Consider the following 27885-nt stretch of genomic DNA (forward strand, 5'->3'; position numbering starts at 1 on the left):
TTTTTATGTATAACGCATGACATGGAGTCCGGCTTAAGTGCGCGGCTGAAATTTTTGTGGCACACGGTGCGACCAGCTCAATGCACCAGGCGCGCAGAACCGTGCAGAAGGTGACCGGCACTTTTCGGGCGGCATCTCCGTTGCATACTTTCAGGCGCCGGATGACCGATTTGTGCGACATCAAGCGGCTGCACATAAATAAACGTGCAATTGTGTGCCGTTGCATGCTTTCAGGCGTCAAATTAGAATTTGAAGCGCATGTGTGTATAAACGAAATAAAATGCAATTTTGAGTTGAATTAAGTTATTTATTATACTTCTGATTATAATTCACAGTTCATTGCAGTTAAATATTATAAATATATGTAATATTAAGGATGTCCCTCTGTTGTTTGGCTGTAAATAATAAAATAATTTCTTTATTAATTTAAATATAGAAATATTGAGATAGTTATATTATTATTAGTGTGTGATTGAAATATTAACATTTTTTAAATTATTTTGGTAATGTTTTTGTAATAGTTTGCTAATTTCTGCCGTTTGTTTGCTACTACACGCACAAAATTTTAGACTTGCTGACAGAGGAAAATGCAAAGACACATTTTTGTCTTAATTGGTCTACGAAACGGGTACTAGAAGATATTATCAAACATTATTTAAGCAACTGGCATGCTCGTATAAATATATAAGTACGGCAAACCTATATACATGCATATATACATACATATATACAGTATAGACTCAAACATATAATGCAATACCTAACCAATCATCAAAGCAACCGAAATCATACATATACGTGTACTTATTATGGTGTAGACGAGAGATAAATATGTAACAGCAAAATTCAAATGAAATAATAAAAACTATATTAATGGACGTATGTAGTAGAATATGTGTATAGGATTATTGTCCTGATAACATAAAAAATAAAAAATAATTAAATGCAAGGAATAGTGCATATGAAAAATGAATGTAAGCATGTAATAAATAATATTAGAAAATTAATACAAACAAAAACAACAAATTCTGCAAGTGACATTTGAGGAGGCAACTGAATTGATCGGCTGCACATGATTAGTTAGTTTTAAGCTTGTTTTAGGGATTCCAAAGTAAACAAGGTATACAGACTTAAAAGTCTAAACAAAACAAAAGAAAAAAATTATAGAAACTAATAAAATCATGTAGCAAACTGTGTGGTAACTAGAAAATCCATTTACATAGCAGTAATATGAGTAAAAAAAATGGAAAACTAAAACAGAAACAAACAAAAAATTAAATTTAGCGCTATATATTAGCAACAAACACACAAACAAAAACCAAGTGCAGACAAGTAAGACATTTCTATAGTAAAATTAGTCAAATACACACACGCTTTACAAAACGTAATGAAATATCAGGCAGAAGTATATACATATGTATAAGTGACTTAGCGATGTATGTAAATTTATTAAAGTTGACGAGTAAAATTAAACAAAAGCAAAATGGGAACACATGTGCAAAAACAAAAAGTTATAATAAAATAAAAAGCAGACGCCACTGTCTACCAATATTGTTTGCTGGCAGCGCCAAGAACACTGCATGTATGCACATAGTTGGCAATGCGTATGCGACAGCAGTAACGGAAGTCAAAGCGCCGTTTGTTGTGGAAAATTTTCCAGCAGTCAAATGATTTTACCAAAAAGTTAATAAATACTAAAAAACGAAAACAAACAGACAAAAGACAACACCACTGGAATATCAATTAGTAAAATAATAATAAAAAAATTAAATTATGAAAACACATGCATACGTACATGATACATACATAAATACATACATATATGCAACACATACTATATTTCTACGTATTGCAAAAAGGAAAAAACTACATACATACATATGTTGATACACAAACAATAAGAAATTAGTAAATTCAGTAAATAAGTAAAATAAAGCTGAAGAAAAATTGTAAGGTGAATCTCCTCAGTCAATGAGTTATTTAGTAATTTAAATGTGTTATCAGCTGCCCCTTCCAAGCAACTTTTTCTAAAAATCAGACGGTTAATAGAAAAGTAACGCAACTAAACCGAAAAATGAAAATAAATTTTTCACAGTAAAAGCTACACACACACACACACATACAACAACTGACATGGCCTTCCCTGCTTCCTACTTACTTTCCATTCATGCTAATAATAAATGTTAGTGGCAAAAACAAAAAATTAACACAAATGCCATATGTTAAAGCGTACATTATTGAAGCAATTATTAATTGTCAAGTTTAAATTAAATAAGTATATGAAATTGTTTAAAATTAAATTCGAACTCTATATACGAGATATAAGATGAAAGCAGATAAAAACATATTCCATTGCATGCAGGTACAATAAAATTATACATACATATGTACATCGTATGTAGTGGTATGTGTTGGCATTGTACGTGAATGCGCTGATGCGGCAGTAATAACTCTAACACGCGGTACATACATATATTTATGTAAGTTGTAAACCGTAAACAAGTTATACAACTGAACACTTGATTAACTGTTATTTTTAAAAAACTATTTGAAGAAATTGCATTTAAGTTTCTTTTGAAAATAATAAGAATTCCTTAACAATCGACAATTCGTATGAGAAATTAAAGTCTATTACAGTAAAGGATTACTTCAAATAAAAAAGAGATGCCAGATTAATTAATAAATGTTCGATTGTTTAAGTAAAGTGGATACAAGCATACATTGGAACAAGGCATTGAATAATTAATGAAATGGGTCGAAAGTTATGAGTCACTGTGCAACTGTGCATGAAATCAATAAAGATATCAATATATACACATTATTTATTGGTTAAATAAGCGTTTTTGTATGATAGCAACTGCGTTGTAGTGTAGAAAACAAATTTAGAGGGGGAGGATAAGGGTTAAACTAGCTATATGCTCTAATAGTGCTCTTAAGCGGTACTGACGTAACATTGTAAAAGTCTTTGAAATGTCAGCGCAGAATGGTTTAACTCATTTTTCTCTAAGTGTAAGTAAGTATTTTTTCTGTACTTTTGCCCCCTATTTATATAAATTTACAGCTTTTTTGAATGTGTGGTTACTTACCTAAAAACAAATTCAAACGTTATCTGAACTTACATATCGTCACCTGAAATGCAAAATAACGTATCATCAAAAAATTCGAAATTGAGTGTCTTATTGATTACGCTTCACTACTTCAAATTACAGACATAATATTAAATATGTTCAACATTTTCTGGTTCTGCGGTCATATATAAACCAGTTTTAACCAATATTAAAATTTTGTTTCACTCATGTTCCATTTTATTCCGTGTTTCATTCAAGCCACTGTAAATTTCTGAAAATGTTGTTACGTTATTTTGCATTTCAGGTGACGATATATATTACCAGAAACAAAAGTGTTAAGTAAAAAGTATACTGGGCAACGTCTACACCCTCCTTTATGTTCAACGAAACGAAATGATAACGAAACAAAATAGTAAACAAAACTGAATCAGATGAAAGGTTTCGTTGGTTTGAATTTTTAAATATAGGATGGGAAAAATAATTCCTATTACTTTTACGTGCAATGTTAGAAAATGTTTTCAATATCCGCCATCCAAGGCGCCGACTTGATCAAGTGATAAATAAATTAAATTATTCGAATTACCTTGTTCCTTATGAATCATTTGCACAGAACGTCAAGACCTCTTCTAGCCGCTTTACGTTATCAGCCATTTTTGTCACAGCGTCTGTTAATCCTTGTATCACAGTTATGAATTGTTCCTCCCGCTGGTCACGTCTTTTCATACTCTCTAAAAGGGTTTCGTACATATCACTCAGTGTTGCCGATTTTCGTGTTTTAGAAGCATTTGTCGTACTTCCGGGTACTTGTAGTTCAGGCGACGATGCGGACTGTGTGTCAGATGTGTGTTTGTTTTCCAAACTTGACAAAACTTTTAAGTTGGACGAAACCTTTGAAGTATTTGAATGTGACGGTAAAATAATAATTCCTTGTGAGCTATCCTCTGTGTTTTTTGAAACACTTGAGGTACCGAGCTGTATAATTTTTCTTTGATTATCGGTTCTTGTAGGCGTATTGTTTTCAGTTGATGTGCGCGGAATAATAAATATTTTTGCCTTTTCCGTTTCTTTGGTCACTGTTTGGCGGGGAATAACAAATATTTCTGAACGGGAAGTGCCCTTAGCAACAGTAGAGAATATTTTAAAATAAATTTAATTAAGCAAATAAATATGTATATGTTTTAAATATACCGGGAAGTCCAATGTTGGAATATCTTCTACCATATTAGAGTGATTCGCCTCCGTTTGGTTATTGTCATCCGAAAGTACAATATCATGTTTGATATCTAATGTTTCCTCAAAACTATGTGCGGCCTAAAGAACATTTGTGCATTTTAATTACTGTTTTCATTGCAAATATGCTTGTAATTGGAGGAATACGTACGTCAACTTGAAAGTCATCTAGCCGACTATTGTCCTCTTCAGAGCTATCAATTTCTTTTTTGATCTTGACCAATTCCGTTTTTAAAACGCCCTGTAAGTATAGAGAAGAAATTTTTTTCAAAGCTGCAAATATTTTTAAGTTATAGCTCACTTTAATATGGTCTGCTTTGTTCACCATGTTTTCTGCACCAACGTCCTCAGCAACAGCGTCATTGTTTGTGGAATTAATAACTATGTTTCCATTTTCAAAGAAAAGAAAAAATTTCTAAGCTTTGTAAAAGTTCCCTTAACAATGGGTGTTCAATTGGTATTCCTATACAAATAAGTGTACCTAAATTCACTTCTTCATTTAATGAGCGCTGACCGAAGTTCCATAAAGCGAATTCATCAAATTGTGGAACCCCGCTACTTTTGCCACGGCGTGCCCGACACCTTAGTTGACTGCGCCAAGTGCTCATAGACTGAAAGAGCGCTATTTATAGATTTAAGTTTATTACACATGCATATAACCAATTACTAACCTCTTTCCATTTATCAGCTGAACGACAAGCGCCATCCATTGAATTCAAATTTCTCGCCAATCCTTCCCATAAGTGACTTACAGCGCCGAACTTCGATGTTAATATCTTCGGGTTCTTACTTGCAAAGTTTACAAAGAATAATAGTTGTTCCATAGAAGCTCGGTTTTTCCTATAACTTTGTAATGTTTTTTTTTATTGATTTGTTAATTACTTTTGTTGCAAATATTTTTAAATTGCTTGTTTACCTGTCTATGGCGCTTAAACAATCTCGCGATTTACGCCTTTCAACACTTGCTCTCGATAAATTCATCGAGGGCACTGCGTCTGATTGTAATCGTGCTCTTTTTGGGTTTGCCGATGTGAAATCGTTTGCACAAAAGTGTTTGGAGCACAATCTTGAACTTTGTGTTAGCTTGATGCCAATCGCTACTTCCCATTTACCTCTCATATATTCATCGCGTGGAGGCGAGAACATTGAAACGGTATTATTCCAGCTATATTTACACACTGAACATGAATTACCAGGCATCACAGCTATTTTTCCTTATAATAATTTAGAATGAAAAATTTCTAATGTACACGAATTTTAGAAGTCGTCAAATATGCGTACAAAACGAACTGTCAATTGTCAATCACAGCTTTGTCACGTTTGTTGTTGGGATTTTCCTATAGTATCGTTGCCGAAAATTTTCGTATGACACACCCTGTTGTAACAGCTGTTGCTTATCAATCGCGTTGTTGACGTACTTCTCTTGCTTTATTATGGGTTCGATTTTGATATGCTCATTCGTAAGCAGACTTTTTGAGTTACCAAAATTGAAAAAAAAAATTGAGAGCAGTTTAAATTTTTAAAGAAAATAATATTTTATGGAAAACTAGAAGATCTTTAACCGAATACATGTGATATAGTCTTCAGCAATAATTTTTTTTTAAATTACTGCTTAGTCTTTACAGCTTTACTGCGGCTGTTTTCGATTTTTTCAATGTTATATATTCTGGTCACCTTGCTAGTGAGTAATCTATGACAACATCAACTACTAGACCTTCTTACTAACAGTGGAAAGTGAAAATCGCGGAATATTGTGGAAATTTTATATAAAATATCTTAAATTGTGTGATTAGAGCGCGCTGCAATGACGGACGCGTTTTCCTATCAACGCACCGTACAGAGTTTGGCTCGCGTATTGGCGCGTATAGAACCAACACTGTGGGACAAGGTAAAAATTGATTTTCACGGTCAACTCATATCACAAAATCGACTTTTCACCTTTGACTCATATTTTTAATTGTGTGTAGGTGCAATCACTTTTCCGCTATTGTCCACAAGAAAATGCCGCTGGCGTTTTTTGTCTCGATGCTAAAGCACAAGATGCGGTCATTGCGTTGGGAATTTATTTCCTAGAAAGTGGGTGTCAGCACGAGCAGCGCATTGTGCCATATTTACTACGACTGGCGAAGTGCTTGCCAAAAGCAGTTTGGGTAGACGATGCAAAGTGGAGCAAAATCGATCGTAAGTGTTTTTGTAGGCGGAAGTTTGTCCCAGATACTTTAGTTTTAAATGAGTTGCTTTATTTTGTCAATAGGTATACCATCGGCAGAAAAGTTCAGTTTTTGTTTGAATACTTTACTTTCCGATATAGCGTCGAAATGCCCCGATCTACGGGAAGAGATCATACTCAATCAAGTGGAGACACTCGGCGCTTTGGCAAATATTATCAAATCTAGTAAGGATAGTAGTTCTGCGCCACCACCCATAATACTATGCAAAGCAACTGTACCATTACTATTCGGTTTGGCGCGTTCTATGGGCCGATATGCAAGCCAAGATCCATCTTTATTGTGCCGCATATTTCCACGCGAAGAAATGCCTGTGGTTAAACAGAACATACGTGATGGTGGCAGTTTCAGCTCCAGCGAACGCATTGCTTGCTTTTCACAATTTCGCCCAATCATACCACGTTCAATGTCCGGTAGCTTGAGTCAAGACTCAAACGAACTGCGCATGCGTCAATTGCAAATGATTAATGGCATTAAGCAACGACCAAATTTGCAAACGTATTTCTCTGTGCCATACGATCCGCGCACACATTTCTTCACCAAGACAGGCTCCAGTTTTAATCAATTCCCCAATATGCGCGCCTGTGAGACGCCCATTAAAACTAAGAAGTCACTCACAGTGCCACCATTTCCCATACAGCATCTACAGACCATCTTCGCAGTAGCCAAGAAATTACTCACCAAAGAGACACTGGAGCATTTGGATGAGCAGGCGAGCGATATATTCGCTCTGCATCAAATAAAGGGCTATTGCTACAAAAGCTTTTCGGAGACGCTGAATTTGGTATTAGTGACGCTTCTACGTGAACTTTTACAACACCAAATCGATTTACCAACACCGTTTACGAAGGACGTACAGGAATTTGTGAAACGTCTATTTTTAAATGGACAAACAGAGCTGGCAAATAAGCAGCAAGATCAAGAGAAGGAGAAGCGCGAAGAGAACGGCATACCGGTGGTGAATAAATACAAGGTGAACGTTATGGCAAATGCCGCCTGCGTGGATCTGCTGGTCTGGGCTATACGCGATGAAACGGGTAGGTGATTTGCTGGTTAAAGTGGAAAATCATTTTCTTTTCTCTTGCATTTTAACACAGAAATACACATACACATATACATATACAGTTGTAAATTAGATTAGCATAATTACATACCGGGTACTGAATTTACTTTTTTTTTATTTAATGTGAATTATTCTTTTCAGTTGATGAGGAGTACAATGTACCTTCATTGCAGTTGGGTTTAAAAATTTTATTGAAGAAAGGTTGTTAATTTTTTAAATCTTTTGTTTTGTTACGAACCCATTTTTACCATGGTTCGGCGCATGCTCAAATGTTATTTCTCGAGAAAAATAAGAAGAAATCCATCAAGTACTAATTTAATTATGCATATTTTAACAAAATTTTAATTTTCATGCCAAACTTTTAGTAAACAGGAGTTGGACATATTATGCCACATTTTTTACCTTTCCTCTCCAATATATTTTTACGTTTTGAATGCAGTTTATACCGTTATTTTCGCCTATTTTTGCGTTTTACTTTTTCTTTCACAATTAAACGCCACAACTCAACTTAAATTGACATTCGATTCCTCCTTTTTAGAGGCCGACAAGCTTTGTGGTCGACTGTCACAGAAGCTCAACTCTGTGCTGAGTCATAAGATTGTCTTGGACCACATGCCATTGCTGATGGTGTGTCTCGAGGGTCTTGGCAAGTTAGCGCAAAAATTCCCCAACATTGCCGGCACATCCATATCGTATTTGCGCGACTTCCTTGTCGACCCAAGTCCAATATTGGCCAAACTGCATGCTTATTCGCAGCAAACGCTGGCGCTGCAGAAGAAGGAGAAGGAAAAGTTGGCACCTTTCAAGATCGTTGTGCAGAATAGCGAATCGCGCTCGACTGTGGATATTTATGGTGAAAATCAGAAACATGCGGGCATGCGTTCGGGTCAGGCAGCCTTCGAGGCATTGCGCGATGCGGCAATTGAAAATTTGAGCATTGCATTACGTTCTGCGCACACGTTGGATCAGTACTGTGTGCCGGCTTTGGTGGCCAACCTCTCGAATCGGCTGTTCACAGCAGAAAAACACGAATCGTAAGTACTGTTATATGCAAGATTGTCAAGGACTTCAATTTTTTGAATGTTGAAATCGCTCTCAACAAATAAATATTACTTTTCCATTCCCATACATTCCATTCTATTCTCGCTCTTAGTGAATCTACTTTGGTAAGCCTCAATATTATTGTGATGCTCGGTCACGTTGCCGTTACGCTCAAGGACACTTCGAAAACCACGCAGAATATCTTGCAATTCTTCATTCAACGCTTCTGTAAGGTACCATCCGAGCAGAATGCGCTAATCGTCGATCAACTGGGCTGCATGATTATCTCACAATGTGAACCGCATGTTTTTGAAGAGATTATGAAAATGTTTTCGCGCATCACAGTGCAGTCGGCATCGTTGGCCTACACGTCGGATCAGGAACATCGCAAACAATTCAATAACGTGTCGGATGCAGTGGTCAATGCTTTGGGTAATATTGCTGCCAATATACAGGGTGACTCGGAAATGCTCGAATTACTGGGCAAACTGCTCGAACTCTTTGTGCAGATCGGTCTGGAGGGCGAGCGCTCCTATGACAACAATACACCAGGTGCGCAGAAGGCCAGCTCCAGTGCCGGTAATTTAGGTATGCTAATACCAGTAATTGCGGTGCTGGTGCGTCGCCTACCGCCGATTAAGAATCCACGTTTGCGTTTGCATAAGCTATTCAAGGATTTCTGGGTGTATTGTGTGGTCATGGGCTTTACAAATGCTCGCCTCTGGCCAGCCGATTGGTATCAAGGAGTGCAACAGATTGCAGCCAAATCGCCCTTACTCATCTCGCAGACGACACACAAATCCGACATGCGTGAATTGAACTATACGTCGGCGATTAAAAGCGATTCGGTGAGTTTGAATGAATTACGTAGTCAGATACTGCTGCTGCTGGAACATCCAACGGCCGATGTGACTGCTTCGATCAACAAGTTGACCTTTGCGCAATGCACCTATCTGTTGAGTGTGTATTGGTTGGAGACTTTGCGAGTGGAAAATTCAGAAGAACCCAGTTTGGAACCGATTTTGAGTTATCTGTGCGATAATGCGCTGCAAAAGGATAAATCTGGAATCTGGCAATGCGTGAAGTGGTAAGTTTCCAATCAACCAATAGTGTCCAAGCACACGGCTTCCATTCATTTTTCGATTCTTTTATAGTGTTGCCGATCAAGTCTTTGAGAAATTCCGCAATGTGCTTTTCGCACATGATGAGATCCGCGAAAAAGTATTAGAATCACAGGCAATGCTATTACTCGTCTATTTCAATCACATCCACAAGCAAATCCAGTTGGTTGCCGATCAGTATCTATCACAGTTGGTTGATAAGTTTCCACATTTGCTATGGAATCGACGCGTGCTCTGGTGCATGTTGGATATTCTGCAATTGCTTGCATTCTCACTTACACTCGACCCGAACGAAGAGACACCCACGCTGCGCGTCGTATCTACGCCTTACACCTTGCAGCTTATGGACTCATTGCCTGCACGCGAAAGCCGCCTGAAGGACTTTGCCGATCGCTGTCAAGGTATCGTTAATGAGGCCATGAAATGGGCACCGCGTTCCACACGCTCGCATCTGCAAGAGTACCCTAATCAGATACCCACACAGGTACTGGCGCACCACAGTGGTCTCGCTTTAGCCTTCGATTCGGTGGTCAGCAGTAATACGTTGTATCCGAACGCTTTGCCATCGATTAGTAAGCGTCCAAATTGCGTGAATAGCAATACGCCGCGCTTCGTGTCCGTATTGTGTCTGCGCAGCAAATACGCTGGTGAAATTTCTGGCATGTTGTCGGTGCTGAGTGAGGACGAAAAGGCGGGCTTAGCTGACCGCTTAGTGAAGGATGTATGGGACGCGTGTGCGGAGAAGAGTGACGCGAGTCACCGTGGCGCCTTGTGGCGAGCCACCGCCTACTTGATTATATGCTCCGATGTGAACCGAAAGCTGTTGCATGCAGTGGGTGAGTCGAGGTTCAAGCATAAATTGCAATAATTATAGATATCTTATAAATATTTTTAATCAATAAACTCTTTTTTCTTTTTCTTTCGCTCGTTTGCTTCCAGCCACCTCACAAGTTGAATTATTCACCGAATATGCCGTAGAAACGGCTGTGGAGTGCTGGCAGTGGGTGTTGACGGCACGCCAAGATCTGGAGCTCTGCTTTATCCAAGAGATGGTTAGCGCCTGGCAAACGACTTTCGAAAAGAAGTTGGGCCTCTTCTCGGACGAAGTAGAGACCACCATACCATTAGCCGCCTACGACGGCTGTAAGCTGGTCTCTAAGCCCATTCAAATAGCGCCACATCTCATTTGGCTGCAGTTGCTCTCCGAAATGGTGGACACCGCCAAGTATTGTAATCGCGACAAGGTGGAAATGTTTTGTCTGCTGCTGCATCGTTGTCTGCCTATTTCGAAAAATTCGAAACAGAATCGCCAAGTATCAACGGTCGGTTGTCGTTTTAAGCTTCTGCAATGCGGTCTCTCGCTGCTGCAAGGCAATACAATACCGCGTTCGTTGGCGCGCAACATATTACGTGAGCGCATATATAGCAATGCATTGGACTATTTCTGTGGTCCACCCACATGTCCTAACCAGAGTAAGGAGCAATTGTTGGATGACATTCTGATACTGTTGAAATTCTGGCAGACGATGCGCAGTGAGAAGAAACATTTGGTCACCTCGGAGGTTGGCGAATACGATATAACAGCGGTGGCGTCGACGCAAATGCTCTCCGTGAAACAGAATGTGGAGACGGCATCGCTAATTAGCGCTGGTGATGTTGCGCGTTCGATGTCGACCGGTGGCACTGGCGGCTGGTACAACACAATACCGCACTCCACATCTACACTATCGAAACGATCGAATCGCTCGAAACGACTGCCGTATCAAAAGGACTCATACGACAAGGATTATATGAAGAAGCGTAATTTGATTTTGGAATTACTGGCAGTCGAGCTGGAATTCCTCATAACGTGGTACAATCCGATTAGTCTCCCTGACTTGGCCATACCCGGTAAATCCTTCGCACGAAGCCAGATTTATGCTTGGAATATGCTATTTAAATATATTATCCGTATTTTTCTACACAGGTGAAGAGCAGGTGAATGAATGGCGTGCACGTCCCTCCAAACCCAACTTGTGGCGCGATTATGCACGTCTTGCTTGGACCTACAACCCAGCTTTGGCCGTTTTTCTGCCGTTGCGCATCAAAAGCGCCGATTCGATTGAGGAGGAAGTCTCACGTTTGGTGTGCGCCGATCCCATCGCGGTTAGCCACATTCCAGAGGCACTCAAGTATTTGTGCAATACGAAAAATCTGCTACACGAAAGTCCAGATCTGGTTTATATACTTTCCTGGGCTCCCGTCAACCCCATACAAGCACTTTCCTACTTCTCACGTCAATACCCATCACATCCGCTCACCGCTCAGTACGCCGTCAAGACGCTCAGCTCCTACCAAGCTGAATCGGTATTGCCGTATATTCCACAGTTGGTGCAGGCATTGCGGCATGACACCATGGGTTATGTTGCGGAGTTCATTAAAAATATTTCGAAGCGTTCTCAAATTGTGGCGCATCAACTCATATGGAACATGCAAACCAATATGTTTATGGATGAGGACCAACAGCATAGAGATCCAAATTTGTTCGACTGCTTGGAGGCGTTGTCACAGAATATAATTTCGTCTTTCTCTGGCGCTGCCAAACGCTTTTACGAGCGCGAATTCGATTTCTTCGGCAAGATCACAGCAGTCTCGGGTGAAATACGTTCCTTCCCGAAGGGTATTGAACGTAAAAACGCCTGTTTGGCGGCTCTGAAGCGCATACAAGTACAACCAGGCTGCTATTTACCCTCGAATCCGGAAGCTATGGTGCTGGACATTGACTATAACAGCGGCACACCCATGCAGAGCGCAGCAAAAGCGCCATATCTGGCTCGTTTCCGTGTCTATCGTTGTGGTATAACAGAGTTGGAGACACGTGCCATGGAGGTGTCTAACAATCCGGCAAGTATTCCAGTTTTCTTTTGAAGTGTGGTGAAATAACACAATTTGCTTGCTTGCAGAACTCGCAGGAAGACGCCAAGATGACGCTGGGCGTTGAGTCGTGGCAAGCGGCGATTTTCAAAGTGGGGGACGATGTGCGTCAAGACATATTAGCGTTACAGGTTATAACAATTTTCAAAAATATATTCCAACAAGTCGGTTTAGAGCCGTTTCTCTTTCCATATCGCGTCGTAGCGACAGCGCCCGGTGTGAGTATTGGTTTTAAAACAGTTTAAAACAGAAAACGAATATATTGAAGTAATTTTCAGTGCGGTGTCATTGAATGTGTGCCCAATGCTAAATCACGTGATCAACTTGGACGCCAAACCGACTCCGGACTCTATGAGTATTTTCTACATCAATACGGTGATGAGAGCTCCAAAGAGTTTCAGGCAGCGCGTGCCAACTTTGTCAAATCTATGGCAGCCTACTCGCTAATCGGTTACTTGCTACAGATCAAAGATCGGCATAACGGCAATATTATGATTGACAAGGACGGTCATGTCATACACATAGGTGCGTTGTTCATAATCACACACTTTATATAAAATATTTTTATAAACTCGTCTTATCACGAACAGATTTCGGATTCATGTTCGAGTCCTCGCCCGGTGGAAATATTGGTTTTGAACCCGACATGAAACTCACCGACGAAATGGTTATGATTATGGGTGGCAAGATGGAAGCGCCTGCCTTCAAATGGTTCTGTGAGTTGTGTGTGCAAGCCTTCCTCGCTGTGCGGCCCTATCAGGATGCGATTGTTTCGCTGGTCTCGCTAATGCTGGACACTGGTTTGCCCTGCTTCCGCGGTCAGACTATAAATTTGTTGAAGCAACGTTTTGTAGCAACCAAAAACAATAAGGAGGCTGCGGCGCATATGTTGGCGGTTATACGGAATTCATATCAGAACTTCCGCACACGTACTTACGATATGATACAGTATTATCAAAACCAGATACCATATTAAACGACGATGGAATGGTGTGTGCGGTAGAAAGTGTATGTAAGCGTGTTAGTTTAAAAATGTATGGAAAGTCAGGGTGATGTTTCTCTAATGTGTGTGCTCTCTACACTGTTATTCGCTTATTTTCACCTCTAAAATTGTTGGACATTTTTTTTTGCACTAATTTGTTATTTCTAGATTTTAAGTGTACGACTATTAGAATGATGCTAATATTTTAGTGATTTTTGTGGGATCAAAAATATTTTGTCAAGCATGAGATATGCAATATGCATATTATATTCTTGTTTCACACTAATATTAAAACAGCATATGTCATTATATGTACTTGAAAAATAAATAATTGTGGTGTTACTGCTTAGCAACATGTTCAAAAATTATAAAATTACATGTTATAAATTAACCACTAATAAATATAGTCAAAATTAAAATTTAACTCAATGAATGATTTTTTTTTTTTTTGCTATACGAGAACTTGATTTTTATCGATCAGTTGGTATAGTATTGGTATTATTTTTGCCACCACAATAATCAATAAAAATACACATTATACACAAAAATCGCAATAATATATAATAGTCTACAAAAATAATGGAAAAAGCTGATTACGTACTTGTAATGCTCCACAACATATTACGAATAGTTTATTTATCATACTTCAATTCAGACTATTAGTTTTGGTGTTTCTTGTTTACCAAATAATGCGTTGTGGCTCCTTGAAATTTTCCCATCTGATTTCTCTGGTGAAAAATATATAGAACGTGAGCGCATTGAGCACCACATAGCAGCCCAGTTCCACCCACTCTGCCCAACGGCTTTTAATAAGCGGCTGTGTGTGCAGGCGATAGAGTACGAATGGAATGAGAAAGTATCGCAGCTCTAGCAAGCGCTGAAAGCATAACACCAGAAAGACAGCTATCCAAAACATCAATTTGAAGCTTGTGCGCATATGCCGTAGACCTGAATGTAACAGCGCCAAGGCAAATACATAAACGGGTACCATGGCGTACTTGAACCATTCATAACGTCCATAGAAACGATTCCATATATAAAATATGTAATGACGATTGTCTGCCAGCAAATACGGATGTATAAGTGTATTCCATTTAACGGCTAGTATGCCAGTGCCAAGCAGGAAGAGCACGATCAATTTGTCACGTGATAGCCAATGTAATGTCGGACGCAATTCGTGTAGGGTATTGGAGACGCCGAAAAACAAAGCAAAAATGCTGAAATAAAATAACTGCGGAAAAACATAAAACATTTTAAAGCTATAAGCTCTTCGGAAAATATTTATATATTGCATACCTGCGGTACATGTATAGTCGCTTCATGTGCGCGCTTATCGCCAATAACAATGGACCCATTGAGAAACACGAAAAATAGAAAAGGCAGTATTATGATTAGGTAGTAGCAGCCTTTACGTAGAATTTGCCAGATGCTGCGCCCCAGTAGCCGATATGAAGTGAGTATGTCCAAGAGCGTCTAAGGCATAGCGCACCAATTAAAAACCAAATTTACTTTTGGAGTTAGGTAAACCTACCTTGGGATTCAGTAACTCCACATGCTGTCTTTTAATGCCTTTGGAACGCGCATAATTTCCTGTAAGTACATCTAGTGCTGTTATACCGAAGCACATACCGACCCAAACCACATTAGTTTGACGCATCAAGACACTAGCAGCAGCTGCAAAATAATTCAATATTAAAACATATGAACAAATTCGCAAAAGTATTTAAAAGCTACCAAAGACAGCAGCTTGCAGATGTGACTCTTTGTGCCAGTAGTAGTAGAATAGCAGTATTGTCGTCAGCGATAACGTATCAGTATAGTAAAGATGACTAAAGAAATAGAGCGGTGGTAGTGCACCTAGAGTGAAAGCATCCAATGCTGCAAGCTGCCCATGTGCACCACCCAGCAACCGGCGTCTTATTTTATATAGCAGTAACACATTTAGCGCAGCCGCTACTAGTGATATGCAACGTAAGCCCAATGCTGAGCAAGCACCGAATGGTATGAGTATCAGCGACGCCAGATATAGGCCTGGGAAGGTGGTAATTTTCGGATCCCACTATAAATTTAAAAGGGTTAGTGAATACAACGTTCAATCATTTAACTCTTTCATACGCACCACATCGAAGCGTTTGTTGCAGAAGTGCAGACCTTGTCGCAAATGGAATTCCTCATCTATTACCGTGGGTGCAGTGGCATAGACACGCAGGAATAAAGGCAGAGAATATGCTAAAAATAGTATGGGCAATAAAACCGGCCAGAAGTGCTTTTGCATTTCGCCTACTATAATAACCCCAAGTATCAGATATTGATTGTAAATTAGTGTTGGTGGAAAAGAAAATTCACTGACAAGTAAATAGTTTTGTTTACGAATGTACTTATAAAGCAGAATGCAAAACCGTTCAAATGCTTTGCCAACTCTACAATTGGAAGTGGGTTGGAAATGTAGTAAATTGAATTTGGCAACTCACTGAATTCACTATCCGAAATTTTTAACAAATGTATATATATGCAAATATATTACATTCGAACTTGTTTTAGTACACTTACGCAAGACTTTTTAATCTTGAGCGTATTTCACAAAACACTAAGAATGATAGCCGTTCTTGAGTAAACAATTCAATTTTATACGAATTAGTCTATGAGAAGAGTTGGCAGCTCGTTGACAATATGTCAGCTAGTTGGCAACGCGGTAATATTCTGATTGTCAAGTTGGCAGTACTGCACCGCCATATTGATGAAAAAAGGAGTCGTCGTTTCTTGATTTCTCGGCGTGTGGCGCTGGAATTTTCTGCATTAAATATATAAATTCGCTGCATATCGTTCAATAATTGTCTAAGTTATATTAAATCGGTGAATTTGCGTTAATCGATGTGATCTAAAAGTAATTTCGTGTACTCTAAAAAACGTTTGGAATACGGCGAGTGTTGGATCGTCATCGTCGTCGTAAGCGAAGGGAGAGAACCGTAATTGGTAGTTGAAAAAATTGACAAGTATAAAAGAAAGAGTGAGGGGGAAAAAGAGTTTTTTTTTTTACATTTTCAATGCGAGTTTTTCGTTTTCGAAAGTGTATTTTGCTTCTCTGAACCCTCGAAATTTTTTCACAAAGTGCATTTGAATTTTTAACGTAAGGTGTGGTTTTTAAATGTCATAAAATCTGAAATTTTATAGAAATCTAAATATATTATATAAAAAAATATATATAAGTGAATTATATAGTGTGCGGATTATAAGAGCAAACGGCTGGAGAAAAGTGTAATAGAAAAGGAAATTGTGCGAACATCAAAAACGAACAAGAATAAAATAAAAAACGTAAAAGAAGAAAATCAAAGGAAAGGCAAGGCAAGGCAAGGAATCAAGTGCTGTGACTGCCGAATACCTGTGCGAACGTGTGTGAACAGCGATAGCGCGATTCGGGCAAGTAGCCAGCCAACTAACCATAGTCGTCAGCGCAACAAAAGCAGTGGTTCTGTGGTTCCGTGAGTGCATTATGAAATTTCGGTGGCATTTAGTTCCAACGCATATGCTTTTAGTATGTTTCATACCAACTTTTAATAAGAGTTAAAAATCTATGCAATGGCTAATCAAAAGGTCTTATGGTGTGACAATGTGAATTTGCTTGATTTTAACTTATGTTTTCTCAAATTGTATGTGATTAATTAGCAATAGTGGAAAGAAAATTCCCTCACTGTGTGAACATAGTCATGGCGCAGGAATAGTTGCAGGCGGGTTTAGGTAGGCAAAGATTGAGACAGCCTGAGTCTGTCACTACACAGCTTCACTGGAAAAGCGCTAAAGTCATGTAGAAAAATGTTTGACTATCCTTGAAATTGAGTCCTACATCAGGAAGAGGGAGTAAATGAGAAACGCAAGAGCAAGCGAGCATGAACACGCGCATACGCAACGTCAACGACTCTGCAGTCACTTTTGGCACGCTGCTGCTGTCATCGAGAAGCGAGACAACATAGGTTTTAGTTTCGTGTTGAGAACGTGCAAAATACAAGATTCATTTGAAATACGTGCGTTAAAACGAGTCAAATGCTTAGTAGAAGTAGTTTTGCGTAAAGGGTCGTTGCTGTCAACCGCTACTCCAATTGGGATTATGAGTTTCCTATTAAATTTAGACTGGTGAACGTTCAAAAGGCAGTGTGGGATAATGCTCTCAGTGATTGTATGTGCAAAATAAGACTAGTGATAATTTTACGTAAAGATGTGCTAATTATTTATCCAATTGTTTAAAATGTTAGAAAATTTGCGAGAAAATTGCAATTTCCTTATGACTATTTCGGTTTTATTCGGAAAAATTTTGTAGGCAATGTGCCGCAATGGTATATACAGAATTTTTCTAGACTACAAATCGGCTATTAGTGTGCTCTCATCTGTTTATTCCACTACTGATGTCTTCAGTCTTGCTTTCTCCACTCATTTTTGCTAAAAAAAATCGTGCGTTCGATATCGCTACGCTGCTAATATAAAATATATACAAATATAGTATTGCGTCGTATATTTGCAAGATACGGATTGTCAATACGTTTGCGTGTTTAGAAAATTTGAATATTAAAATTACAATTTGTGCCGAATTTATTTGCATCTTATAATTGCTTATTATGGAAGTTTTGCTGTATATATTTTCCAATAGCTTCGTTGCGCCTTGCATTCCCAGTTTATTTGCTCATCATTGCTATCGTCAAGTGCGTTTCTAGTCCCCTTTGCTGCATTACCGCATTCACCATATTTCTTTGTTCTTTTATTGAAGACATTACTATACATTCCCATTTCCGCTATTTTATTCTTTCTATCGTTAGTGCATTAAATGCATTTAAGTGAAAGCGTATAAACGAGACGAAACGATAGAACTTGAAGCAAATGTCAGTTCTTCTTCGTGTTGCTTTGCGCATTTGTTTCTTGTGACATTTCGATACCTACTCATTAATTTTTCCGTATATCCCAAATTATTATTTTGTCATGATTTCAAGTACACTTTTGGATTTTAGCTAGGTAGTAAAGGTATTTGAATTCACTCATTTCGTTTTTAATAAGAGCTAAAGGTTGCGAAAATATAAATTATGGAGAACCACTTCTAATACCTACATATGTATTTGACTCCCATAGGCTTGTTCAATGAAAGTTTGTCTTTTAAAAGTATCCATATAATTTTAAATTATTAGACTATTCAGTATTTCACATGATTTAGGCTGGTTGATATTAATTTATTTATAATTCCTAAAAATATATATATATGTACATACCTATATTTTACATTTCGGTGTTTAGCAATGACGGTTGCTGGTGTAATACATAATTTCATAGTTTTAGTATAATTTGCACTAAAACTTTAATGACAGCTCAGTTCAATGAACTGTCTAAACATTTTTGCTTTGCATTTTATTTTTTTCGTTAAGGTAAAGCATATTTATCTATGCTAGAAGTCCTATTTGACTTGATCAAAATCAAGTTCATGTATAGAAACTTTTTAATTGTGAAGCGCATAGGTGCCACCGAAGTTAACCATAATTCTTCTTTTTTAATGTATGTATGTATGTATAATGGCATACTATGAACATAATTGGGAATGAAAGTGCAGTTACCAAATTTTAAATTGTCGGGAAGGGATAAGTGTAAATAATATAATATAATTAAAGGCATTCGTTTTTAACGGTAATAAATGAATATTCACAAATAGGATATAGTGATAAGAGCAATGGTACCAAAATTTTTTTTCTAAAGTTTTTTAGGTAAAAATATTAAAGTTCCTGTCTAGTTCTGGTTCAGTGGAACAAAAACAACAGTATATTTTAAGTGAAAAAATTATCGTTAAAAATGTTAAAAAAAAAAAACAGTAGCAATCATAATGCAAGTGACGTCATTTTAGTGTAAAACACATTTTTCTATCTGTACATCAAAGCGGTACTAATTTAATAACGGGGGAAAAAATAATTCGTATGTATAAGGATTCGAACAACAGCTGACTTTTGCTCTTAATTTGATTTACAATTTAAACCAAATCAAGTGAAATAAGTAGGCACATGCTATATGGTCATATTATTCTGCTAGTATAAGCAAGTTAATTTATCTGCCAAATAGACAATATCTCACCCTCACTTTCTATAAACAAGTCAATTTAACATATTTCAATGCAGAAAAATTAAAAAGTAAGAGGACACCTGTCTTAATGTCGCAAGTTCGTGATGCAAATCGTTGTTTATACACTGCTACTAATACTTTTAGCATTTTTTTCTATGCCAATATTCACTTGACAACAAGTGTTAAAACGACGTTGGATTGTGAAAAGACTACAAGAAAGAAAATATACTAATACAAACATTAAGGTATTTTAATTGCATTGTGGTGAAAAGCGTTGGTTCCTTTGACCATTCAAAGTACGGGAGTGCTGTAAATCGATGGAATATGCATTGCAAATTACACTTGACATACATACGTACACATACGCATATAAAAAATAAACAATATCTGCAATATAATTATAAAAGAAAAACTTAGCTGACATTAATGTGTGATAGTTTCTAAAGGATAATATATTACTCTTTGTTATAAATTATTTATTCATTTGTTATATATTTAAATTTATCGCCTTATGAGCTGTTTGTTGCATTTATTTTGAACACAAATGTGTTTACGCTTTTGGTAGCACGTCTTTCATACGTTTGTATTTTTGCTATCGCTATAATGCTCTCTTTCACTTATCTCCTCTACACTTGTCGCAATGTCAAGCCACACAACGAGGCAGCATTTGTTATTCGTTATTTTTTTTTATTCACTATTACGTCTTGAAAACAGTTTGTTTTTGCTTTCATTATATATATATATATATCTTTTTTTATTGTACTAAAAAAGAGAATTAGTCACACTGACCTATGCATGATTTGTTGTATCGTTTTGACGACGACTTTGTATTATGTTTTCCCCCATTTCGAAAGCATACGATTTATCATATATAATTTTTGAAGATATTTTACGAAAATAACATTATGCGATTGAAATATAAAAAATAATAGCTTTGGAAGAGGCGCGTCCGTAGCGTGAAACTTATTCAAAACTATTTTTAGCACGACTAAAATTTCGAATAACTCTGATAGCTATTTGTGTGGTCCGACCGTTTTTTTCTATCCATAAAATAAAATTATGTATTATTAATTTTCATAATTATATTATTTTATATACTGCCAAGAATAGTCTGATCACCTGTTAAGAAGGAAATCCACTTTAATATATTACTGGTGTTTTAATATTATTTACGGACATATTTAAAGTGGCTTTTTTATTTCTTCTAAAAGGTGTAAAAGACGAAATTATTCAAAAATGGCCGTTAAATTTTAGCCGTATCTTCCTTACATAACCTCTACTCCAAAACATAGTTCCCCAACTCAAACTTCTTTTTTATTTGACTGTGTAACGTCATTTTTACGCCACATTAAGTCTACCAATTGAGCACTGACCACGTATTGCCTATTTTTAGGCGTCTATACGCTATGGAACACTGTCTGCGCCTTAGTTTACCGCACCACATTCCAACACTCACGCACGCATGCATGCGTATTTTAATTTTGGAATACTAGCATAAATTAAATTCTGTAACGCCATGCCAGAAAGCATTTGCTTTTTCCTAAATGTGTGGGTGTGTGTAATCGATGTGAATAATCGATTCACACGTTCAGTTTCATACGCTTCACCTCACTTCACTACTGCGCTTTGTTGAGTTTCAAAAGTAAAAACAAAAAATTGCTTTATAAACGCGTTAGTATGCGTGCCTATTCACTATTTAATGAATGAGTGTGTGTGTTTGTGAATAATGGGTTATTTCGCCTAAAAGACTGCTATCGGAAAATTCTACACTACGCTTCCCTTTTGAGCAACGGCGTCTTATTGCTGCCCCTGCTACTGACATTTTTGGTAGCTGTCAGACATTTTTTGGATTCATAATACGAGAAAACCCAAAGCGTTGTTTAGGCTTGCTACTCACGACATGATTACGCTGAGCGCGTAAACGAGAGCCTGAGAGTGCACATGCCGCCTCTGAGTGTGTCCACCTAGCAGTCTTTTTCGTATGCAATAATTTTAGGAGCACTAGAACCTCGGCTGTGACGAGGACTTATCGCGAGTACTTGAATACTTTTATATGTAGTGTGGAAGCTATTTTCCAACGGCGCCAACCGCAATGCCCAACAGCCACCAGCAAGTGATCCATCAGTGCTGTAGCGAGTAGCAGCAATTGTTGTGGTTGCTGTCATCATTGGCTCATTCCTCGTAATACGCGTTCGTCGCTTGAGTCGTCGTCGTCCCCATCGTCGCTGTGCGGTTTATAGTCGCATTGCAACAATATTTGCCCTTTCGTTGAGCACGAACTCACTCATTCTTGACTGTCGACGAAACGCAACGAAGAATTACGGAAACGCGCTGCCTGCTACTGCCTACGGAGCGCGAAGCTCAACGCGTTCATTTTGCTCGCTGTTAACGAGTAGGAGCGCTGAAAGAAAAATCGAAAATTTACTTGAACGGCGAAAAGTTGCGAATCAGCAAAAATGAGTTTGTAATGAAAATTGAACTTTCCTCCAATTCACACAAATGCTAAATTTTATTTAAAGTGAAAATTTCAAAATGTAGAGGTTAGCAAATGACAAAAAAAAAAATTGATAAAATAACAAAGCAAAAGAGCTTTTACAAATTGCAATGCACCCGTGCAGTGGTCAGCACTGTGATGGCATAAAAGGCGATAAAAAACCTTTGATTTGTGCTGAAGGAATGTGAAATATGTTTCGCTTTTAAATTTGTGATAGAATATATGCATTTGCAGGTGTCGATAATAAATGTGACATTACGTGCGCCTGTGTGTATGTGTGCGAAAAGTTGCTAAGTGGTGACAAATTTTCCTTCAAACATTCGAAAAGTTGCTCATACGCCCTGTGCGACCAATTTCATGCTGAAAGTTTGTTATAAACGGGGGAAGTGTACACAATATGCAATGGAAGTGTGGAAAAGCAGTGACGAACGATTTTGAAGCGTTAAAATTTTTTGAAAGTGTGAAATATTGAGGGTTTGTGAAAAATTTACAGTATAACACAACCTTTGAGGCAGCTATTAGACTTAAGCTAAGTCTAATTTTTACACCGAAAGTCAAAGTTAAAATGGAAAATTTCAGCGACTTTGCATCAAGTTCTTCAAATATTAGAAATATTGTTACATTTATTGTTATTTGCCTGCATTCAAACATACTTGCTGTGAATTTCCTTAACGTTCAGAGTTTTGACCACATTTTTGTAGTCAATTATCGTTCAGCTGCAAGAAATCCCCTCCCATGTTTTACTTACTCAAATAAATTGAGCAACCTTTCGCTCTAACCTCACTTTAACATGGCGTTCTCATTTTCTAAATTCGTTGGTTTTCTGCTTTTGCGCACTGATTTATCGTTCGTATAAATTTTGTATATTTGTCTTGTTGTTGCATTGTTTACTTTTACGCTCTTAAGAAATTTATGCTGCTACATTTAGAAATTCCTTCGGTTTTGGCGTTGCTTTGGCAACTCTTTACGCTGCACTCAGCTACAATTTCTCTTTTACTCTCCCTCTCGCATGCTCATATTGGTGGCATGCCTGAGGCAAGCTCAAGTGACGTAGGATTTTAACGAAATTATCGATGTGTGCGTAAAATAGGTTTTTTGGGGAAATAATATGTGAAATTCAATTAAATTGTGGTTAAATTAGTAATATTTATGTCATATGCATTTATGTTATAATTATTATATTTTTTTTTAATTTCTGTTATAATTATTATACTTTTTTTTAATTTCTGTTATAATTATTATATATATTTTTTTAAATTTCTGTTTAATTTTTATCCCTAAATGTTGTTAGTGTATTTTGTATTTAAATTTTTTCACTGGCGGACATTTCCATTTGAAAGATTGTTCCACAAAATATCAAATACACCATCTGCATATTTGAATGCTTTTTATTGTTGTAGAAGAAAAACGCCGAAAGCCGTTATTTTGGTAATTGTGTCATTGTCACCAGCAGGCGATGGGCCAGGCAGTCGATATACATATATAAATATATATGTGTGCATGTGCGGCGAATGTTTTAATGTATCGCCTGATTACTACAACATGGAAATGGCAGGCGACAACAACAATGACAGCCAACGAATACTACTAGCCCACTTTTCGGCTGAGCTGTGCCTTCGAGTTCCTGCACATTATTGTATGTGTGTCTGTGTTGTTTTACATAGTTACGGCAATACGTCGTTTGAACTCGTCGTCTGTCGTGCACTCTGATTTAATATCGACTATATATTCGTGCTTATATACACATACATATATATAGGATAGATTGATATTTTTATGTACATATGCACACACATACATATATACATAGTTGTGCTACTTCCGACGCAAAATTTGGTCGCTTCCTCGCCTTTTCGTATCCTTTGTGCTGGCTGCCAGCATATTGTCGCACACATACATGCCACTTAATAAGCAAAGTACAAGTAACGTTATTTCAAAGCGCTTTTAAATTCCATTAACTGACTGGTGGCCTGACTGACAGTCTAACCGTCATTGCATGGTGACCTCACCCTCTTTCGCTTCTGTCAATTTTTCACTTGACTACTCGTCAGTTGCTCCTCTGTGCCACTTCCACAAACAATTTACAATATTATCATCATAATAATCTTCGACGCGTTCGTGTCTCCATCATCCACTTCGCTGTGGGTGCTCCTTTTATTTGTTGATTAAAATTGCATTTAAATTACGGATTTCCCCGTATTTACTAGTTATATATTAAGGCAAATTTAACCCGTCGTCACCATACCCAACACATCGCTGCAACATGCTTATACGCAATGAAATTTTTAAATGCAATTTGCGTTGTGACATGACAGACAGTTATTGCAGCAAATTGCATTTCATTCCTGGTGACAGTGAGGGTAAAGAAGACACCTTTGAAAATATGTACCCTGCGGATTTCATTTAAAATATGCACACTGCCAGCCTTTAAGCCTAATAGTAGGCAATACTTGGTTAAAAATATCGCTCTGAACCCTTGCCTAGTGCGCTTTCTGAGTTCTTCAAAGCAAGTAAAAGTATGCTATATTTTTGCTTTGAAGTTCTTCAACTCTATGAATACAGGGAGTTGAAAGTGTACCTTGAAAAGTTGTAGAAAGCACTGGATCTGAATCGTTTTAACTCTAAAATATCGGTAAATCTGCTAGAAAAATTAAAATATATCTACAGTTCTTTCTCGGCTTTTAAAATGTCGTACACTGCATGAAACCCGAAATATTTTATATTTTCTCACTTGAAATTGATTTCTCTCGTGGCACAGAACTTTATCTATGTAAATTTTTCAAATTGTATTTTTGGGCTATGCTTTGTACTTGGCCCTTAAATGTAGGCCAAATTTTCTAAGTTTATTTCTAAACCGGTTTTTTTTTTGCGCGCCCCCGAAAGTAGGCTAAAACGCATTACATTTGCGTAACCTGCCTAAAAGTAGGCTATATTTATGTTTTTCAGTTATTTAACTGTATAATACTGCCTAAATATGAAATACTATTAAATCCATTTTGAATCCATGTAAGCACTAGCACTTGAATGTACTGCTAATACGTGTTTAGCGGCATGTTTACCAATCGTGACCTACAGCTGGTTAGACAAACATTGCTATTGTTGCTTTTGTAGGTATTTTGCTGTATTTTTGTTGTTGTCGGACTGCCTGTATGTGTACCATTTGTCTGCCTGACGCTTTGCTACCTTCATCGGAATTTGGGCCATTAGTTATGCTGCACTTGAGCTGATTATTTATTAAAATATGTGCGTCGTGGCGTACATATATTTGTGAATAAGTACATTTGTACTCAAACAGTCTTTGGTTTTGGCGTTTTTATTTTTACTTTTTTTGCGGGCAGAAAAAAATTTCTAGTGGCGTTTGATCGATTTTTTCCTTCTGCTCTGGCTGACGGGGTCTTACTAGTTCAATAACTGTTTTCTTGCGTTGTATTTGCAATTTTTTTTAAAAACTCAATTTATAAACTAAATGTATGCGTATCGAGCGGGTGTGTATGTACATTTGAAATGCTTAAATTGGCTTGTGCTGGCGCTCTCCGGAGCTTTGTAGATACGTGCCTTTATTATGCTGTCCGAAATTCGCACGTCATACTCGCAATTTGCATATTTATTGCTGTTATGTTGTTGTCTGGCGCATTGATGACTTGACTTGGCTTGATGGTCGTCTGCCCCGCCAAATTTCGAAAAAGAAAAAAATCGCTGCTTTGCATTTTTAAACTTTCGATCAAAGCGTTGTTTTTATACTTGAAAATCTTGTAGGTGTGCAGAAATATGCATGCGCGTTTGTGTGCCGCACTGATTTGCTACAAATTGTTGGCGTTTGTTGTTTTTGCTGATGACGCCAACGTAATTGGGTCAACAAGCAACGGTTATATTGGACCAAAGACAATAAGATGCCGACACACACACGCACGCGCCACTTTACCGCCATTAAGCGCAATGAGAAGCGTGCTTTGCACATACACACACATCTGCACGTATTTTTTTGTACGCTTTTTCTTCTGTCTTTCTATACATGATTTATTTGATAGAAATTTCGTCATAGCTGCCATGTTGCGCACACACATATATATGCTCAGCTGTATGTGTGCATCTATTGTTGGCTGCAATTTATGTGTGAATATTGTATATTTTTGCTGTCGAGGCATTGTCTTTCGCTTACGCTTTAGTCTTTGTGCTGCGTCTTTCGTTGAATTGAAGTCCTTTCTACTATGAAAACATATTTAGTTCTTAATTTATTAGTTGCCCTTCTCATGTAATTAATTAGTGGTGCAAATAATTACTTTTTCATAAACGAACTTCTCTCGCCCGAAAGTATGCAATAATATTTTGTAGTGCATTGAGTGTTGTAAGTCCTTTGGAAATTTCTAAGTTTCTTTAATCTAAATAAGTTATAAATATAGTAATGAAGTGAAACGTGTTGTGACGCACAAATGTATGCTAAACGGTTTGTTGGTTTGGTGGAAAACTGTCGTATTTCTCTAATTTTTTCACTGCGAACTTCATTTCAACTTTACTTTTTTCATATTTTTTTACTCTGTACTTCCCTCCAAATACTGTAAACATAATTGTCTTAATGTTTCTACAGTAAAAACAGTGGAGCCACAAAATACAAAAAACAATACACCTAAACGCCAAAATGTTTGCTACGTTTTTAAATAAGTGTACTAAATATTAATCACAAATGTGAAAAGACGCCACTTTTTGTGAATATATCTTATTTGTACTCCTTTTTTTTGAAAACGCTAAGCCAACTAGTAAACAAAACTATAATCCGAATTATATTTTTTTTGAAATTATTGCGTTCAATAAACCGCGAAAATACCAATCCACCGTTCTCCCTCGCTCTTTCTGAAAATTACAATAATGGCTATAAACACAATTTAATTTAATTTCTAATTACTCACATTTTATTCTTTACTTTGCTATTTTCAGGTTTTTTTAAATTAAACTGTTTCAAAAGCTGTTGCTTGGCTGCATAGAAAATCGAAGAAGTACAACAAATACGCAGAATATGTGTATAAATAGTAGTTTCTTCAAGCCAACATAAAAACTACACTGCAGCAACAACAAATAAACTTTTTGGGACACAAATTTCCAAAATACAGTAAATTTAATGAACATTTTTGTGCAATTGAATCAAATTCAAACGGAGATAAATAATAACTCACCAACACAAAGGCACTAAAGCAAAGCAACAAAAATTATAAAGCAAAAAGCAAGTGATAGTGGAAGTGGAATCAGCGCAACAGATGTTAAAGAGCAGCTTACGAACTGACTGATTGCGCAAGAGAAAAAACATTGCTAAACTGTCGCTGAAAGCAACTATCCAAAAACAACAAAAAGTGAATAAATCATAACTTTAACCGTGCAACAAAGCCACCAAATAGTCCTACTATACGCCGATTGGCCGATCGATGAGCAGTTGCCGCCTAAAAGCGTATATAAAGGTATGTCCTATAAGTTCTAATCTTGCACGAATTGAATGTCAACTAAAATTTTATATTTTTCTTACATTTAGTTTATTGGATAACGCGCCACGTTTATCGACTTCCACAAATCAACTAAAAAATCAAACCAAGAGAACTTACAAAGTAGCTTTACTGCAGTGCAAACACCGCAAAACGTTGTCAACGCAGAAGCTTAAAATATATATATATAAAT

At 37.3% G+C, this 27885-nt stretch overlaps 3 protein-coding genes across 6 annotated transcripts; 1 reads left to right on the plus strand and 2 right to left on the minus strand.

Moving 5' to 3' along the window:
- On the minus strand, positions 1-5647 carry LOC105226126 (uncharacterized). 2 transcript variants are annotated; one of them, XM_011204907.4, is made up of 8 exons: positions 5215-5647; positions 4970-5138; positions 4780-4909; positions 4600-4679; positions 4450-4539; positions 4257-4379; positions 3652-4184; positions 1-395 (listed from the first exon to the last, which is right to left on the minus strand). In XM_011204907.4, exons 1-7 carry the CDS (start codon positions 5496-5498, stop codon positions 3660-3662), a joined length of 1401 nt encoding a protein of 466 aa, XP_011203209.2. In that variant the 5' UTR covers positions 5499-5647; the 3' UTR covers positions 1-395; positions 3652-3659. The 2 variants fall into 2 exon arrangements, with proteins under 2 accessions (XP_011203209.2, XP_011203208.2); XM_011204906.4 differs by having other exon boundaries at positions 4970-5144.
- Positions 5648-5952: 305 nt separating this feature from the next.
- On the plus strand, positions 5953-14079 carry LOC105226127 (phosphatidylinositol 4-kinase alpha). Of its 2 annotated transcripts, XM_029550140.2 has the most exons (12): positions 5953-6186; positions 6266-6479; positions 6553-7563; positions 7731-7790; positions 8128-8623; positions 8743-9717; positions 9785-10587; positions 10691-11641; positions 11718-12634; positions 12694-12882; positions 12943-13189; positions 13255-14079. In XM_029550140.2, exons 1-12 carry the CDS (start codon positions 6103-6105, stop codon positions 13638-13640), a joined length of 6333 nt encoding a protein of 2110 aa, XP_029406000.2. In that variant the 5' UTR covers positions 5953-6102; the 3' UTR covers positions 13641-14079. The 2 variants fall into 2 exon arrangements, with proteins under 2 accessions (XP_029406000.2, XP_019845784.2); XM_019990225.3 differs by lacking the exon at positions 7731-7790.
- Positions 13909-16619, minus strand: LOC105226121 (putative Dol-P-Glc:Glc(2)Man(9)GlcNAc(2)-PP-Dol alpha-1,2-glucosyltransferase). 2 transcript variants are annotated; one of them, XM_049455072.1, is made up of 6 exons: positions 16197-16619; positions 15766-16066; positions 15381-15705; positions 15178-15320; positions 14943-15119; positions 13909-14877 (listed from the first exon to the last, which is right to left on the minus strand). In XM_049455072.1, exons 2-6 carry the CDS (start codon positions 15919-15921, stop codon positions 14326-14328), a joined length of 1353 nt encoding a protein of 450 aa, XP_049311029.1. In that variant the 5' UTR covers positions 15922-16066; positions 16197-16619; the 3' UTR covers positions 13909-14325. The 2 variants fall into 2 exon arrangements, with proteins under 2 accessions (XP_049311029.1, XP_029406001.2); XM_029550141.2 differs by having other exon boundaries at positions 14245-14877; positions 15766-15929.
- Between the last annotated feature and the right edge of the window lie 11266 nt (positions 16620-27885).

The sequence above is a fragment of the Bactrocera dorsalis genome, chromosome 4 (genome assembly GCF_023373825.1).
Source record: "Bactrocera dorsalis isolate Fly_Bdor chromosome 4, ASM2337382v1, whole genome shotgun sequence".
NCBI lineage: Eukaryota > Metazoa > Arthropoda > Insecta > Diptera > Tephritidae > Bactrocera > Bactrocera dorsalis.

What these genes read in the sequence shown, in the direction of transcription:
- LOC105226126 (XM_011204906.4), bottom strand. Translation starts at nt 5,498, where the DNA reads ATGCCTGGTAATTCATGTTCAGTGTGTAAATATAGCTGGAATAATACC. An exon ending in ACAAAGCAGACCATATTAAA is followed by an intron (nt 4,540 to 4,599) that starts GTGAGCTATAAC and finishes CTATACTTACAG; the next exon opens with GGCGTTTTAAAAACGGAATT. An exon ending in TTCCAACATTGGACTTCCCG is followed by an intron (nt 4,185 to 4,256) that starts GTATATTTAAAA and finishes ACTGTTGCTAAG; the next exon opens with GGCACTTCCCGTTCAGAAAT.
- LOC105226127 (XM_029550140.2), top strand. Translation starts at nt 6,103, where the DNA reads ATGACGGACGCGTTTTCCTATCAACGCACCGTACAGAGTTTGGCTCGC. An exon ending in AACCAACACTGTGGGACAAG is followed by an intron (nt 6,187 to 6,265) that starts GTAAAAATTGAT and finishes AATTGTGTGTAG; the next exon opens with GTGCAATCACTTTTCCGCTA. An exon ending in ATCTGGCAATGCGTGAAGTG is followed by an intron (nt 9,718 to 9,784) that starts GTAAGTTTCCAA and finishes ATTCTTTTATAG; the next exon opens with TGTTGCCGATCAAGTCTTTG.
- LOC105226121 (XM_049455072.1), bottom strand. Translation starts at nt 15,921, where the DNA reads ATGCAAAAGCACTTCTGGCCGGTTTTATTGCCCATACTATTTTTAGCA. An exon ending in TGGAGTTACTGAATCCCAAG is followed by an intron (nt 15,120 to 15,177) that starts GTAGGTTTACCT and finishes GCTATGCCTTAG; the next exon opens with ACGCTCTTGGACATACTCAC. An exon ending in CGACTATACATGTACCGCAG is followed by an intron (nt 14,878 to 14,942) that starts GTATGCAATATA and finishes GTTTTTCCGCAG; the next exon opens with TTATTTTATTTCAGCATTTT.